This window comes from Hippocampus zosterae, chromosome 17 (genome assembly GCF_025434085.1).
Source record: "Hippocampus zosterae strain Florida chromosome 17, ASM2543408v3, whole genome shotgun sequence".
Classification (NCBI taxonomy): domain Eukaryota; kingdom Metazoa; phylum Chordata; class Actinopteri; order Syngnathiformes; family Syngnathidae; genus Hippocampus; species Hippocampus zosterae.
In genome coordinates this window covers 4499029-4516013 of record NC_067467.1, presented here as the reverse complement: position 1 = coordinate 4516013, position 16985 = coordinate 4499029, and the positions used below count along the sequence as shown (strand labels likewise).

General features: G+C 44.3%; 1 protein-coding gene across 4 annotated transcripts in view; it reads right to left on the bottom strand.

The window, feature by feature from the left end:
* The window catches only part of LOC127590068 (uncharacterized), a 164151-nt gene that overhangs the window by 139920 nt on the left and 7246 nt on the right, over positions 1-16985 (bottom strand). For all 4 annotated transcript variants that reach the window (XR_007959542.1, XR_007959541.1, XM_052049494.1 and 1 more), the window contains exons 2-3: positions 12813-12915; positions 6319-6469 (exon numbers count right to left, since the gene is read on the bottom strand). Coding sequence is in view for 2 of the 4 variants with exons in the window: in XM_052049494.1 (XP_051905454.1) it covers positions 6319-6469; positions 12813-12915 (254 nt within the window). In the remaining 2 variants the exon portion in view is untranslated. The remainder of the gene's footprint in view (positions 1-6318; positions 6470-12812; positions 12916-16985) is intronic.

Sequence of the window (16985 nt, the reverse complement as noted above, 5' to 3'; positions counted from 1 at the left end):
CCTCACGCGCAGAAAAAAAAATGAGAGCGAAAATAAAAGGGTATCTTTCAGAAAGCGCCCCCTCCTACCCCCCCCCCCCCCCCGACACATCACACCTGGCTGATCCACTTAATTGACGCCACTTCACATCAGTCATGATGGACGCGAAGAGAAAGAGCAGAACGCTCTGGGAATTAGCTCGGGTTGATTACAGCAACGCCGCGCCCTTACGGGAAGTGACCCCAAAGTGAATGATGTCATCGACTGCAGTCACTTTCCATTCCGGAGAAGATACTTTCATGTTCACCAGCACAATGACCAAGCGCCGGGGATTCAGGGTGGCGCTCGAGATGTGTGCGGCGGAAGGGAGCGCGTCTGTAGGTGTGTGTACGCGTCACGCTAATAGCATCGCACCAAAATAAATAAAGGAGCTGTGAAAGATAAAGCTAAGCGACGACTGTTGCACTTGGCAAGATATTCACACGTTTTGATTATTTTGTAGCTATGTGACCTTTAAATGTTCAGCAAATTAGACAACCAATCTTTTTCACCCAATCACATCGAGACTTGTTGATACTGAACCTTCCTGCTCCTCCTCACCACAAAGTTTTTGGGATATTTCACAGATGGCTGTTTTTCAATATGAACCTTGAAATTTACATTGTCACCAAAGAGCCAAGGCAAAAGCATTTTGTGGATTTAATGTGGCCTTGCTTTAAATGCAATACCTCCCCTTGCTGGGGCGTCAGCTGGCATTTTCACGTTGAGCCGTTAGCATTCTCCTACACGCCGACTTGCAGCGGCAGATGCAACAGCTGCCGGTCCATATGCGACAAGGCTTTTAAATCCTTACTCCTTAATTATGCCCTCCCGCGGGCGCAATATTGACATTTCAGCTCTTTTGCCGGGAGACCCGTAACAGGCACGATGCCGACAGGTTACATCGTAGCGCATCAAGCCAGTTTAAAGACACAAAGCTGACTCGTTGGCTCCGGCGGCAAGGTCTGTTTATTTTATTTGGGATTTTTTATCATTGTGGGGACAATCCCTTTGAGGCTCAACACATCAATTTAATCGCCGCACTCTACGATGTATGTATTCGCGTGATCATAATCAAAGAGCGCCAGATGGGGTGCAATCACCTCAAACAGCTTCTTCAAACTGCAAAATGGGGGGCTTCCGATTCAAGATGAGACTTTTTTTTTATGTCGTGTCATGATAGACACGTCTATCCAGTTTTGTTTCAATTAGTGCAACAGATTTTTTTCTCCTTCATTTGCCGGGTGCATAACTGAGAGGTTTCACCTAAAATGGCTGTTTCAAAGCAAAATGGCAGACTCCGCCTCCAATTGTAGGCATGGGTCCTTGAGACATTTTTGTTTATCCTGTCATGTTAGACATGTCTATCCCAATCCCCCGTTAGATCCGTGGTACCTACGCCGCGGGCTTATTTACTCGACCTTTCAATGTGCCCCACTGAGATAATTTGCCCCAAAATGGCCTCTCTGAATTAAAATGGCCGACTTTTTGTTTTTTTTGTTCAATTGAGAGATTTAGTTCCTTGAGACTTTTCTGTCCATGCCATTTCAAAAATGTCCATCCGATCACCCCCCCCCCCCCCACCCCCCGAAAAAAAGGCTATTCACGTGTTGTAAAGAAATGATGCGACAAAGCGTTTCTCACTGCCTGCCCTTTAAAGGGTTAAGGAGTGATTACCACGGCCAATTAGACAAAAGGTGTGCGCGCGCCAAAGCGAGCCCCCTCGAAAATGGCAAAAGAGGCGGCGGGGAGAAGCCTCCGGTTTGATAATGCCACCGGCGAGGAAGACGAGCGGATGAGTTATAGGAAGGAGGCACGTCGGGGGTCACTTGAGCCCCCGATGCTCCCAGATTCACTGCGGCGACGCTTAATGTCACTGCCGCCGCGTGCCCGTGTGTGTGTGTGTGTTTATAGTGCAGTTTTATCAGTCTGGCATTTCCTGCTCTGAGACATAAGCAGAAGAAGCCATCTGATGACCTCGCCGACACTGCAGAACATGCATGACCTTAACAGAAAGCAGAAAGGCTTGCCAGGATAACACACGGGTGTTCTTAGCGATTTCCCGTTATGAATAGTGCGCCTTTTAGATAAAAAAATGCTCAAATTTTCTTGTGATTTTTTTCTTTTTCTCTCGTTTTACTTTTTTGTTGAATATATCTACATTTTTGTCTTGAAAGTATCTGACTTTTTTTCCACCAAAATGATTTTTTTTTGTCTCGCCCCAAAAACATTCAACTTTTTTTAACTTGATAATATCCAATGTTCTTAAAAATATATTTTTAAACAGTTTTGCTTGTCAATACACATTGTCTCAATTGCCTGAATTGTTTATTTTCTCTCAACTCTCTGGCTTTTATTTCCAAAGCTCTCAACATATTTTCTTAAAAATATGACCTTTTTGTTCACGTCTGAAATCCTTTTTTTCAAAAATGATCGCAATTCTTTTTTTCTTCTTGAAACGTAATATTCATCAGAATGCCGCGTGAAGACGAGTGCGGCTGCAGAGAACATGTTATTGTCAAGAAAAATTGGGGGTTGAGTTCCCCTTTAAAAAGATGCCTTATTTTCTTAATTTTTCTTATTTTTTTTCTCAAAAATACAACAAAAATTCACCAGTATATGCAACATTTTTTAAAAATCTGTTGGGGGAAAAAACAATTCTTAAATATACTTGTTTTTTTTTCTTGAAATATATGACAAAATGTCCAATTTCAACTACGCGAGACTACGACTAAAATGTTTTTCTTTTTCAGTCTGGCCCTAAAACTCCTTCACACATAACTCAAAAGAATAAGAAATGAGGTTTTCATATTCTCCATTTGCAAGCAATGTATAAAATTAAAAAGTGTTCTCCAAAAGACACCCCCCCACCCCCCACCCCCCCACCACAGAAGGATACTAAACACCCAGGGAATTTACTTTCGCTTTTTTTAACTACGCATAACTACCGACTATTCTCGCGCAGTGAATCATTAGTACTTCAGCACCATAAACCGTACTATGTCTCTTGGGTTGTTTCGCTGTTTTTTTTTTTTTTTGCCCCGCTTTTTGACACTTTTCCCAGCGAGACGCCTCATTTGCGGCCCAGCGTGTATAAATTGTTCGAAAATATGGAAAAGGTGAGTGGAAAAAGAAGCTTTTAGCAATTTAATGGGGACCATTTTAAACGCTCCCACTGAGGTAAGTGTGCGTGAGCGCGCGTGCGCGAACGCAAGGTGGTAATTGGGAAGCGGAGTGACGTCGGGGGCACACACGGGACCCGCCCTTGTCGTACAGGAATGCAACCAGTGGAGAGAAGCGAACTTATTAGCGTGGCGAGTTCCTCCATGGCAAATCTTCTTCTTCTCCCCCTTTCCTCCCGCTGCTGAAAAGAGCAACGGCCAAGCAAAGGCGGCGGTGTGCAGCCACAGCGCTCCTTGTACTCCCGCAAGGCGCTGTCAGATTTAGAGCGTGGAAGGACTTTTAAAACGATTGCCCAAATTTGCAAGCGAGTGTCGGCCATCTGTCCGCTCTCCCCATTTGCGACGGATGAAATTCCCTCGTCGGAGCTCTGGAATTTGGCCCAAACTGGCTGCGTTCGACTAAAATGGATGACTTCCTATTCAATTTCGAGCAAGGGTCCTTGAGTTTTGGTTTTTTTTTGCGCAACTGATTATTTTGAAGTCCATTCAAGCGGTGTCTTTCGAAAGGCACTATTACATAACCCAATTGTTGGACTTGCTGTTCTTTTTTTTGTGAAAAAAGTCCTTGAGACTTTTTCATGGGTGCTGTTACGATAACCCAATTTCATGTCCGTTGGTCAAATAAGTCCAGGGGCTGATTTTTTTCTCAAGCTTTCCACAGGCAGCAACTAAAGTTGCGACAAAAATGCCACACTTCCTGTTTAGTTTGATGCTTCAGATGTTTTGGTGCTTCCTCACGTGAGACACCTGCACCCCAATTTCATGTTTATCGAGAATGTGGGGACTTTTTCCCCCCCTAATTGTCCAGGGAATTTGCACAGAATGTCAGAATTATCCGACTTTCGAAATGTTCTGTCCTCGAAAGATTGTCATTAGTCCTGTTTTGATCGACCTGCTCGCCAATTTTTTTTTGCTGATAGAGAAAAACTGGTTTCAGGGGGGGAGCACGTCTAGGGGACTTCATGCAAAATTATCTTTTAAGAAACAAAATGGCTCCTTATTGTTCAATTTCAGGCACGGACCCTTGAGACTTTTTTGTACGTCTTGCTATAATCAACCTGTCTAGCCAATAGAAGGCCGTTTCGAACATAATCGATGGCCTCTCGTTCAAACTCGGGCATTGGCACTCGAAACATTTTCCTGTTATAATTTGACGTTATTTTGAAACTGATCTTCATGTAGTTCTAAAAAAAAAACAAAAAAACAAGTCCCTCCTTAACGCAAGCACTTATAAAACGCTCTGTTTTGCACCAACCTGTTGACAACCGAAGGTGCTGACTGACACCTGCACACACACACTCACACGCTCACACGCACACACACGTTCGCACGAGGCGAGGCGTCAAGGGGGGAGCTAAAGGGAGACTTTGTTGTCGCGACGGCGGGCTAATTAGCGAGCGCCATGCTCCCCCCCCTGCTCAACGTGTTTGAAATCCGCTGGATGGAGATAATTGAGCTGGAAGATGTGTTGCACGACAATGTCATGCTGAAGGACACACACACACGCACACTGTTAGTAAATTGAAGCTTAAAGTTTGTTTGCTTGCTCTACAAGGATCAAGTTGTAACAGTTGGACATTGTCAGATTGTGTGTGTGTGTTTTTTTCCAAGTGTCAATAATTGCTTTGAGGCAGAGTAAATGCTGTGAGCTCTTCAAACTCGTCAGAAGGTTTCGACTCTCTTGTACGCCACCTTTTCTATTTGTGTGGACGGAGTGTAAATTTTCAAATTGATTTCAGCGTGTGGTTTGAAAATCGATTTGGCCAGACAGGCGACGTAGATGAAAGCCCCCCCCCCCCCCCACACCCTCCCGAGATTCAAAATAAGGTTGTTCAATTTGCATTTTAATTACAAACGACGATGTTGCGCCGAGTGCGGTCTAAAAACAATTCCTGGCTCGCCTTGGTCGCCTCCAGCTCTGCCCGATATGGACATGTGGCCTTTACCTAGGAATCAAGTCATGCATCCTGTTCAAGTTATTAAAGATTGGAGCCCGATTTTAATCTACCGTGAGAATAAAGGAAAGTCACGTACAAAGAAATCAGTCTCTGGTACTACCGATAAACTTAGAATTTGGTGTACTGTAATATAATAATCTGCCTTTTTCATCGATGGGACCATTTGGGGCCAATTTCCACATGAGCATCCCATAGGAAATTGGACAAAATAAGCACCCAGGCGCCACTTTCGCAGACCGACACACAGAATTGAATGGACGTGTCTATCACAACCTTATAAATTGAAACAGGAAGTCAGCCATTTTGGGTTCAATTCCTCAGTCGCGCCCCCTGGAAAGTTAGAAGGAGCCCGCGCCACCAGTTTCACACATCGACGCGGAATTGCCCAGAATTGAACAGATGGTTCGCCATTTTGAGAGAATTTTCTCCTGTCAATGGAAAGTCTGAAAACGGAGCCTCTGTGCGTCATGTCAGGATGCACAGAAAGGTTCAAGGAGAGATCGATTACGTCTCGAGATAGATACATAGATGAGATAGATAGGGTAGAGAGATACGATTGTTGGGGGGGGGGGGTGTTTCACCTCATCTGGCAAAACACACATCTGTTCTCCCACAAAAAAATGCGTTGTTGATGGGGACGCTTGCACTTAAGTGACAGTTGAAAAGGCGGCGGGAAAAAAACTGGTTTGCTGTCACTTTGGTCGTGATCCTGCCGCGGGTTGCCCCGACATCATCTGTCACCTTCACTCTTCTTCTCACTTCAAACATCATTTGAGTGTGTCTTTCGACACTTTCTCAACTTCATCGCCGGCAGAGAGAGTGTGTGTTCCGTTGCAAAACAAACCGGAGCAACCGCGATTCCTGTCATACTGCATCTCGTTTTTGATTGATGTCTACACCGTGTCATGATAGCTTTCAACTGCTCATCCCAACTCTGCCCAACAGTTGCATCCACATTGATCTTTGTCTTTAATCGGTTCAGTTCAGATCTCGGTCAAACATTTTTCTCGGCTGTTGGTAGGAGTTTTGGGCTGTATTTTAATTCCGCGTTAGGGTTTTCGTCAACTCTCAGCATGTACTCTATGTGCGTAACTTCCTCACCTGCTCCGGAGCCTTCATTAAAATGTGCGACGACTGACTACGCCCAGAAGAAGCCTTACCTACATCAAAGTCCCTCGCACATCTGTTCCGCTGGCTGACTCCGCCGTCGGACCAGCTGGACTCTGCGTCCGATCTTTCCCCTGCGTCCGCCGCCGAGGCTTCTTGGCGAGTTGAGAGCGAGTGTGGGCAGACCAGACGGCAACTTTGCATCTGTTTGGCGAGGGGAAAGAACTGTTTTGGACATGGAGCGTGACCGGTGCTGCTTTTTCATCCATTCGTTTTCTACATCGCTTAACCTGACTCGGGTCACGGGTGCGCTGGAACCTGCCCAGCTGACATGAGGCAGGGCCCATCCAGACAATTACGGGGCACATACAGACAAACGAGCATTCCGTTATTTTCCACACTTTAAAGAATGAATATTTGAACACAAACAGGGTGTCAACGCATAGAAACACAACAACATTCAAAGGCTTGATTGGCATATTACTGCCCCCGGTGGCCAAGTCACGCACACCAGCAGAAGTCGCAGTTCTTTAAATATCAATAACAACATAATAATAACATAATAATAATAATCATCATTGTTTAGATTCTCTTTAATGATGGTATCACAATAGGTTTATAGTTCTATTTTCCTTATTTAAAAAAATAAAGGAAAAAAAACATTCCAAAAAGTTTTGTCGTATTTTCCTGCAGAGGTTGGAACAGATTAATGGCAACTCCATTGATTTCAATGGGGGAATGAGGATTTGATAAGCACCCGTGTTGAGTTAGTGTCATGATCACATAAGAAATTAAACTTACATCTCAATGTACCACTGCTCATGAGAACAGAAAAAAAAATAATTGTTGCGTAGCTATTTGAACAAAACACTTGTCACGGTAACGTGAACATGTCACACTAGTTACTAGGTCACAATTGACTTTCAAGACTCATTTAATAGATGATACTTTCTTTGGGTCACGTAGCAGCTTGTTGCGCGTCTAAATGCAAAACCAGTGCCAATCGCATATTTAATGCAGGTATTGACGAGGCTTCTATCACTCTTTCTCACACACGCACGCACGCACGCACGCGCACACAGCATAGCCTGACTGGCTAGCTTTTTGACATTTCTGGCATCTGATTGACATTTCTTTGGCATGTGCGTGTAAACACGGGTACGTTTAGAAATGACATTTATTCACTCTCAGAGAGGAGCACTGGTTGGGAATACAAAGTGTGTGTGTGTGTGTGTGTTTACCACACAAACACACTGCGTAGATCTCCATTTTGACCGTTATGGCCCGCTTTTAAAATAAATGACTACTTTATGCGTTTTAATATGAGCATTTTGGAGACATTGGGCCAAATGCAAAGCTGCAGGACCGTTTGGTTTAGTGCGTTTGGCACTTATTTGGAAGCAGCTCCGACGTGAAAGGGAATTGGGCTTAAATGATTTTGACGCTTCGATCGTCGCCGCGGGTCTGCTCGGGCAGACAGCTTTATGGCGAGATCTCTGCGGGCCTTTAATGCAGCACATTAAGCTCACACACACACACACGCACGCACACACACATGGACTCCCAGAAATGGCTAAAATGTGACGACAATGGCAAATCCATTAACTAATGTGACAGAGTTCCACTGTCTTATTAGGCATTGCTTTTTGATTTTTTTTTTGAGGGGGTGGGAGGGGGGGGGAGTTGACCCTCGAAGATAGGCATCCCTACCAAATGTCATGGTGGTGAATTAAACTGGCATCAAAGGCTGAATTTTCAAAAACTCATTACCTGAGTTAATATTGGTATTTCATGTTTCATGGCAAGTCATCAAGCTTCACCGCAAAACTCGCGAATTAGCATCCTCCAATTGTTCATGAAGTACAAGTTTGGGAGCCAGTCGATAGGTAGTCAGACAAAATCTCTACCAGTGGAAAAGGTCAAAATGAACCTTAAACTTGCTCACCAAATTTCAAGTCGTTAAGTGTAACAGACTTTGAGAGCTGAGTTCCCCCCCCCCCTTCCCCCCGCAAAAAAAAACTAAGTCAATTTCCAGCTGAATGTTTGACGACGGAAAAGCCCTGCGCTGGCGGTTTATTTACTCCACAAAACCATTCCGACGGCGTACCAGATTAAATGTCCAAACGTGATTCTGAATTATTTGCGTGCTGATGACAAACAACTGACATTTCTTATAATCTCGCCTCCATCTCAGGCGAAACGCCAAGTTGTCCGCGCCAGCGAAAAGCGGAGGAAGCAATCACTTCGGCTCCTCCACACGGTGACATTTACTCTCTAATTTCCCCATCTTTTACGACGATCATTCACTGACACTCTATTGCTCTTTTTCCGCGCCTTCCTTCTTGTAAATCCTCCCTCGGCCTCCATCTTTGTCTCCTGCAACCATTGTGCCTGGAGAGCCATCAATCTTCTTCAATGAGTGCCAAGAAGTGCCAAGGCCAAGGTAGATTACGACGAGCTCTCCTCATTCCAGCACATTGTCTCGAGACGAATAGAGTAGATCTACAGTAGGGTGCACATGCACCAATTATTTGGACATAAAGGAGTGAAAATACAGACGTTAAGTACATTCTGGCAGTTGCCTGCATTGAAAAAAAAAAGCATAGCGGCGGCAAAGTTGAGCCCTGACTCATTCCGATGCCGTTTGACACATAGAAATATCTCAACTAATTTTTTCCAATGCTGCATTTACATTGCTACCGAATCTGGATTCAAACCTGGTTTGGATATCACTGCTTCTCGGAACGTCTCACCCGAAGGAAGAATAACAGCTTCATTCAAAATGGCAGAAAAGTGCAAGAAAGTCCCCCCCCCCCAATCAACTTTAAAAGTGTGTGCACGCATTGAAGTGAGAACCCTCACAAAAGGTTAAAAATAAAAATAATAATATTCAGGGCCGTGACCTCGCAGACCAAAGGGGTTTTTAACAAAGCGCCTCGGTGCTATAACGACCGTCTTTTACACACGCTCACTCGCGCACACTCCAAGGCTAACTGTGTCTTGCCAAACAGGAAAATATTGGGAAAAAAATGCCTCCTTCTATGTACACTCATACAAATAACAACAAAATAAACACTATGCTGTATAAACCACCACACACACAAACACACACGCGCGTAATGTTTTATGTTGTCAGTGCAATTAAAGTTAAACTTCGAGCTGGAATCTTGACATATAACATAAGCACTGATAATTAGCTGCAAGGGAAACAAACAGATTTTTTTTAAACGCATTAATAAAAAAGTGCATCACGTCTGGTGTGTCATCTCAAAGGGTTTTGTTAACATGAACCCGAATTATACGCGTGCGCTAATAGAATTCGATTTCTTTTCCTGGTTGGCTGGGAGACATCACATTTGTCCATCCGTGTAGAGTAAAAAAAAAAAAACGTATAAATAAAAAAATAAGCATATTTCTACCCCGAAGAGGCTGCTGTAATAACTTCATGTAAATGTAAATTATTTATTTCAAGCTTTCCATAGAATGCGAATTGGATGTGCTGTCTGCATTGTGAAGGTCTCGGGCTTATTTACTTGCTCCGGTTGTCGTTGTGAAACAGACTTTGGACATTTGGGTTCAATTGAGGGTATGTGGAGACATGTGTGGACTAGGTGTGGACATTTGAGGACATGCAGGGACATTGGAGGTTGCCGCGCCGCTGTGTGATTATACAGAACGGGGACCGATGGGAACGGCGAAGAGAATTGCTGACATTTGAGGACACCGTCCTTTTTTTACTGCTTTTGAACGTTTTACTGGTCAATGCGAAAGGTGTAGACGCCAAATGGGGACATCTATGGACATATTTGGTGACATTTGAGGGCGATTGAGGACATTTGGGGGATACCAAAGCCACTTTGTCACCTGGCTTTTTCACTTTTCGTTCTGGAGTTGAGGGACCTTTGGACAATTAAGGATATGTGGGAACTTTTGAGTAGGTGAGGGAATTTGGGGTCGCCTCGTTAGCTTTTTCCCCCCCAACTTCAACTGCAGTATGTGGACTTTAACAGAGACGGGACGGCACTGGTGTGAAATTTGAACGGGGATACCGAGAAGCTGAAAAAGTAGGAAATTGGAGGCGTCTACTTGAGGGAGGCGTTTATTTATGTCATTATTAGCGTTGCGTCCCCTCGGTCTTCTAATGTCTCCTCTCACCCGCAGAACAGTGATGTCAGCCGCCTCATGGATATTCATACGCGCCATTAAAACTCGAGCGGGGGATGCTTGTGTTGCTTATTGTGCCAGGGAGAAAAAAAAAACCAAAACAAAATAAGAGCTGAGGGAGGAAAGCAGAGATCAGTGGGACGAGAGATGGTGGGCGGGGGTGGGCGGGGTTGTACTGCTCCCCTGTGAAGCCGTGATGGAATTTCAAAGCCTGGTTACCATGAATGCCAAACAGCAACCCCCTTTCACGCTGATTTTCGGCAAAATAGCTTATCAGCATTTGCCTGTGCCTTTCACATAGGGCCTACCAAAGCGGTATATTGCAATAAATGCGGGGACACTTGTGGACAATAATATTTGGGGATGCGAGGGACGTTCGGAAGCTTTTGTAGACATTTAAGACAAACATTTCAGGTCATTTGAGGATATTTACGGAGGTACCAAGGCAGTTGAGGTAATGAAAAAACATTTGGGAGAGCATGGGAGATGAAATGTGCGCACGTTAGAGTTTGAGGTTGCATCTGAGCCCACTCCAGGATAATTTGGAGTCATATGACATGATTGAAGAATATTAAGGGCATCTGAGCATGCAAAACAATGCAGGCGGATGCCACAAGCCGTCCCACCAGTGGCCGTGTGTGTGTGTGTGTGTGTGTGTGTGTGTGTGTGCGTGTGGTGCTTTCAAAGGTCAAAGATTGTCCAGAGGAAACCGAAGCAGGGAGCGCTCAGGGGAATCAATATGCCGCTGTTCACAGGCCCAACGCCAAAACCATTTCATGTTCCAACTTGGACGCTCGCTTTGGTACAAAACTTCAATTTCACAAGCGTATGAACTATCGATTTTGCAGGCGCACCTTCATTGTCCTCTGCCTGTCCCCCCCTCCCCCCTACCCCGCGTCCCCCTCACCCCTCATCTCTCAGGAAAAGTTGTTTTCTGATTGGAATACGGGGGAATGGAGCAGTCCTCACTTGCGAATTTTACATTTCGTCAGGGGCGAGCCAGAGAACACAAAGCTCCGCATTTTGCCGTCCAGTCAGAGGAGCCGCTGTGATGCGCGTTACTAAGCCTCTTCTGAGCCGTATTGTCTAGTCGCTTAATTGTCGGTCAATCAGGATTATCCAAAACAATATGTCGCCATTTTACATGGGCCGAGGAAGAAAAAAAAATAAAAAAATAAATTTGCAGATCGACAAAAAAAAAAAAAAGGTGCAGAGCAGAGAAGTATGTTGAAATTTGACACGAATAGCGCAGACAGCAGAAGCCGATCATTCATTCTCAACATCTTGGAGAAATTTTGGACCTGTGACTCAGTGACTAACACTACAAATGTGGCAACTCATTCCAGCTTGTGTCTTTGATCGCGGCTCAGTCTTGGCGGAGTTCTCATGCAAATATAATCAGTTCGCAAAAAGGCGCATTTGCTTTTTGGGGTTGGGGGTGGGGTTTAAAGTATAAACTCTGGAATGTACCATTTCATCATGCACTAAGAACAGAAAATATGTTATAATAAAATATGTTAAAAATACCAAAAATATGTCAGCTCGTTATACGCTTAGTGGAAATCTGCTGCAGTCAAATCTGTCACTTTTTAAAGGGGAATCAGGTGCACGGACGCCACTTCTTTGTAATTAAAACCTGAAGACTCCATGGTTTCATTTTCTGTTCCCAAAATGTATGAGGTGAGTCCAAAAGCCCCTCACATTTCGCTGATGAATGACATCCCTCTCAAATGCCAAATCAAGACCATATCACCCCACCATGACAGCGCTCCACTCGATAATCCCGCCATTAAGATGGCCGGCCACTATCTGCCCCCCCCCCCCCCCCCGCTTAAATGGCAGATTCATATCAATCCAATTGTGCGTGACCTTTGGGCTCACATTGAACTCGCATTCGGCCTGGCAGTTGAGGGCACTGGTCCAAACTCTGAACGCGCCTCGGCTCCCCTTCCAGATTACTTGTGCTCTTAAAAGACTCACTTTCATCTGTGATTGCGCCTCCTCGAGCATTATTGGTTCCCAGAACGCGACAGAACTCTTTTAGTCACACACACAGACACACACCCACACACACACACATATATAGCTGCATTTGGTTGGCTCATGCAGGGAAATTGGGGGAACATCAGACAACCTATAACAGTACATATTTTTTTCTCCCCCATGTCAACTCTTATCAAGACATTTAAAGCCACTGAAAGGCAAAGCGGCAAGTGCTATTCAATACAGAAACAACGACGACATTTTAGCGCTAACGTGATTGGGAAGTGAGTAGCTGGGCTGGTCAGTTGTTAAGTTTGCTGAGTGGGCTGTCTGGTTGATCGTGACAGAAATAAGCCGCGTTTATCCACTTTGTTATTTCCTTTTGGAATGGGACCGTTACCTTGCCATCCAGTTTGAGAAGTTGGTCGATTGGTTGGTAGGTCAGTAGGTCACTAGGTTGGTTGGTTGACCCATCCTGGTGCTCAATCCCCTGCCCTTTTGCCCTGGAAGAGAAAAATAGCACTTCTACTTACTCAAGCACATTTTTTCCCCTTCATTTATCAATATTCACCATCCATCCATCCATTTTCTGAACTACTTAATAAATAAATGTTTACTTACACCCCTCTCTGTCCTAAATTCCCTCCCGAGCGTTTTAATAGCTGACATGCTTTTGTTTGAGCTCTTGTGAGACTTGTGCCCCACGCTGACCCACGGTTAGCCCTTTCTTTCACTGTATCGGTTTATTTGCAACGGTGACCCTTGTGCCCGGTCGACAGGACTGGAGCTCACGAGCGGCGGGGAAAAAGTCAGCAGGTTATTGCCACAAATTTGGAGGTTCGACTGGCGACAGCTTTACGATGCCTGAGTGGCCTCCACGACTCGCCGCCTGTCACATTCTATTAGCTCGCTCCACTTCCATTGGATCGTCTCCTATTCCCCGGCGGCTTCACCGTGAAGCCTCCTCCCGTAAATAAAGCAAATGGCCGCATCGTGTAGTAAATGAAGACTGGGGACCATGTGGGCACGCGGGCGCTTGTGTGTAAAAAACATTGCTCCGGATAATTTAACCTACAGGAGCGAGACGAATGCGCCCGGCTTGGCTCGTCCTTCATCAGCCTCCAAGTTTAAGTTTGATTTATGCAATGACGTCTGTGTAAACGCTTCGATGTAAATGCTTCAACACACACAGACAGACGCACACACACACAGCCACTTTGCCAAAGAAAAGGTTGAGTCTTTCTGCAGTTGCCAAGAGGCGGCAGAAGAAAAGGCCATCAGTCTAATTACTGTTTTCAACATCTGCTCCCTTCTTCTTAAGTGCAGGTGCTCCTCTCACATCCACACAACCAAGAGTCGAAAGGTTACGAAAGGTTGGTTTCCTCATCACTTTTTTTATTAAAGTCATCAATTTAAGAAGTATTTCGCTTGAGATTTATCACAGGCTAGTGAATGTGGTGTGCAGGGAGAGGTTGTGTTTGAAACTGGTTGGTCAGATAGCAGGTGGTTGGTAAGTGTAGGTAGCTAATAGGACAGTTGTTAGATGGGCTTGTTTAGCTTGTTAAGTAGCTAAGCAGTGAGCTAGGTAGTTAGCTAAGCAGCTAGCTAGCTAGGTAGGTAGGCAAGCAAGCTAGGGGAATAACAGAATACAGTACCGGCGTTACATATTCAAAATCCCAAAAAATTTAATTGTAGTCCATTATAGTTTCAGGAAAAAAATTGGATTACAGGTCTGTATTAAAAATGGGGGTTATTTCACAAGATTACAATTTCCACATGCATAGAGAGATGCTGTTTTTTTTTAACAAGCGGATAAATTGTCCCGAGTGTCGTGTCGCTTAATGGGCCGCCTGCCTCCACTCTTACGCCTGATGTAAGCAAACGATCTATTGCTAACAAGAGGCAAAGTAACTGGCTACGATGTGTCATCCAAATGCGAGCCGTTTAAAAGCATCGTGAAGGAAAGGATAAGGTGGTGGCCAGTATTCACTAGTGAGAACGTACATACAGAAGGACTGACTTAACTTTTATAACATTTCCAAAGAAAGGTTTGAGCTAGCGGAGCAGTATCATGCTAGTTGCTAGCCCGCTATACCACTAACGTGAGTCCCACCTTCTGTACAAATCCCCCGCCAATTTACGATTTGAAGCGGAAGTCATGTTAAAATTGTTAAAATGAAAAAAAAACCCTGTCAATTTAATTTTCATGGATCCTTGCATGTAGCATATACAGCGGCCACATCACCAAAAATGTCAAAATGTATCGCTTTTGGATAACCCATCTCTACGAATGAACCCCACCTACAACTAATTCCTTGAGAAAACAGACAAAAAGATATTAATCACTCAAATGAATGATATGCTCTATATGCCCCCATTTGTCCAAGCACGGTAATCTGACCAATTGCAATTGCGGAATATGAATAAAGCAGCAAAATCCACCCATTTTTATCCATCTCAGGGGGGCGGCCATTTCACTTCTTGCTGTCGACTGAAAATGACATCACAGTTGCTCGGAGTTCAGACCCACTGTAATTTTCACGATAACGCTACAGGACTGGAAGGGAAGACCAGCACGCAGCATGACTAATTTTCAATTAAAAGACAGGGATTCTTGGGTCTTGGCAGTGTCTTTGTTCTACCGAATTAACATTGTACTTGTTGCGTATTATTTCACAGGTAATCGGCTTGAGAGTGAGATTGTTTGCCTGACGGTCACTTCCACGAGGAGATGAGCGCACAGCTGTTGGTTCCAATCACACCATTGTTCTCTGGAATTAACTCCATCAACCTTTGTTTGCTGCGTGTGTGTGTGTGTGTGCGCGCATGGCCATAAATGTCACTTGCTGATTTGCATTTGAGCTCCCGCCGCTTTCTTGCAAATTAAAGTCGATGGCCAGAAGAGCAAAGTGAGCAATAGCACCATCAGTAGCATTCTTAAAACTTAAATCGAGTGACAACTAGAGTGGGAAAACTCAATTTTTGTCATTTTACGTTGAGTGCCGATATGATTTTTTTTAAGGGGGCGGGGGGGATTTTGTATTTTCAGGATGATGTGTTTTGAGGATGTGGTATGTTTTTCACAGTTCTCACACTTGGAAAAGCTGATTTGTTGTGAAGGGAAAAATGTTAACTCTGGTAGACAAGAGACAGGAGGAGCACTTTGAGAATAAATGGCAGATACAATTTCAGTAAAATATTCATGCAAGGGTACAAGGAAATTCCAACGCGGCTGTGGAACGTCTGCCTCTTTCTAATTAGGTGAGATTACACATGAATGGGCAATTATAATTTGCCACAAGGAAACCCACCCCATACCTTCCACCCCAACTACAGATGTCTTGCATAGTCTTACAGCAAAGTGATAAAACAATTTTCAGAGAAAAAGAGAGAGGGAAAAAACTACTACAGTACTGTACTACTTTCATATCCTGCCACAAAAAAATATACAGATGTGGTCATTCTCATGATGGGTTCAATGTGGCATGTTTTTGGAAGTCCTGCCGCTTCTAAAAGCTGACTAATTATTTTTGAGAAGAAATATAACAATTAGTATTTATTCATGTATTTATTTTGTTAGCTAGTTTGTTTTTTTTTTATTTGGTTGGCAGTGATGCTAGCCATAAGATAAACTCAGTCCAGTACTATGAGTAGCTCTGAGGGCTCCCTTTTGTGATAGGTAAAACAATGCCTGCCCAAATTTAGTTCAGTTGTATTTAACATTGAAGTGTTAGTGTGCTATTATTTTAACGGAGGTCAATCTGGTGTTACTTGTAAAGATAGTGTCAAAGTTTTGAGAACCACTGCTGCGGTTCTCCCATGAGCTCAACAAGACAACACAAGGCACAGTACCACCTGCAGGAGGCGTAAGAAAAACAGTGGGTCTTGGAATGAAACCATCATCATTAAGTGTCGAAGAAGAAGAGGTGTGCTTTATTTATTTTTTTTTTTTTTTAAATGCGGTGCCAGCATCTTAATTGGGCTGCGAGGAGAAGGCAGGTTTGTTTGTTTATTTGTGCGGCAGATGTGAGTCGGCATCAAGTCGCCGCATGTGGGACGCTGCCCATGTCGGCTGTCTTGGCAAATTCCACCGGAGAAGAAGGCTAATGTGATTTCCACCCCACCTCCTCCGCGCCCCCCTTTTGAAGATCGAGATCATCCGACGAGAACAAAAACACTTGGGGGATGAAGCGAGCCTTGACTGTGATGTTCATCCAAAAGTTGCCCTTGTGGGATCTTTCATTTAAGGCGAACGGGGGGAGGAGAAAAAAGGAAAAAAAGGCAGAGGAGGAAATCTGGCAGTTGAAGAAAGGAAGAAGCTTGTTGTGACACCTGGATTGTTTTCATCCGCGCCGCCTTTCATCTGTGCGCACAACAATATTCACGAGATGGACATTTTTTTCCTCCCATTAAACGCACGTATTGCCTCATATTGTCTTCATTTGGCCACGGTCGACAAGCGCCGGGACGTTTGGGAAGCCGTTCCATGCTTGGCTCATCACTCCAATGCAGTTATCAAGAAATAAATAAGCATGTGCGGCTCTACCCAGAGAGCAAACACAGAAAGTTTAAT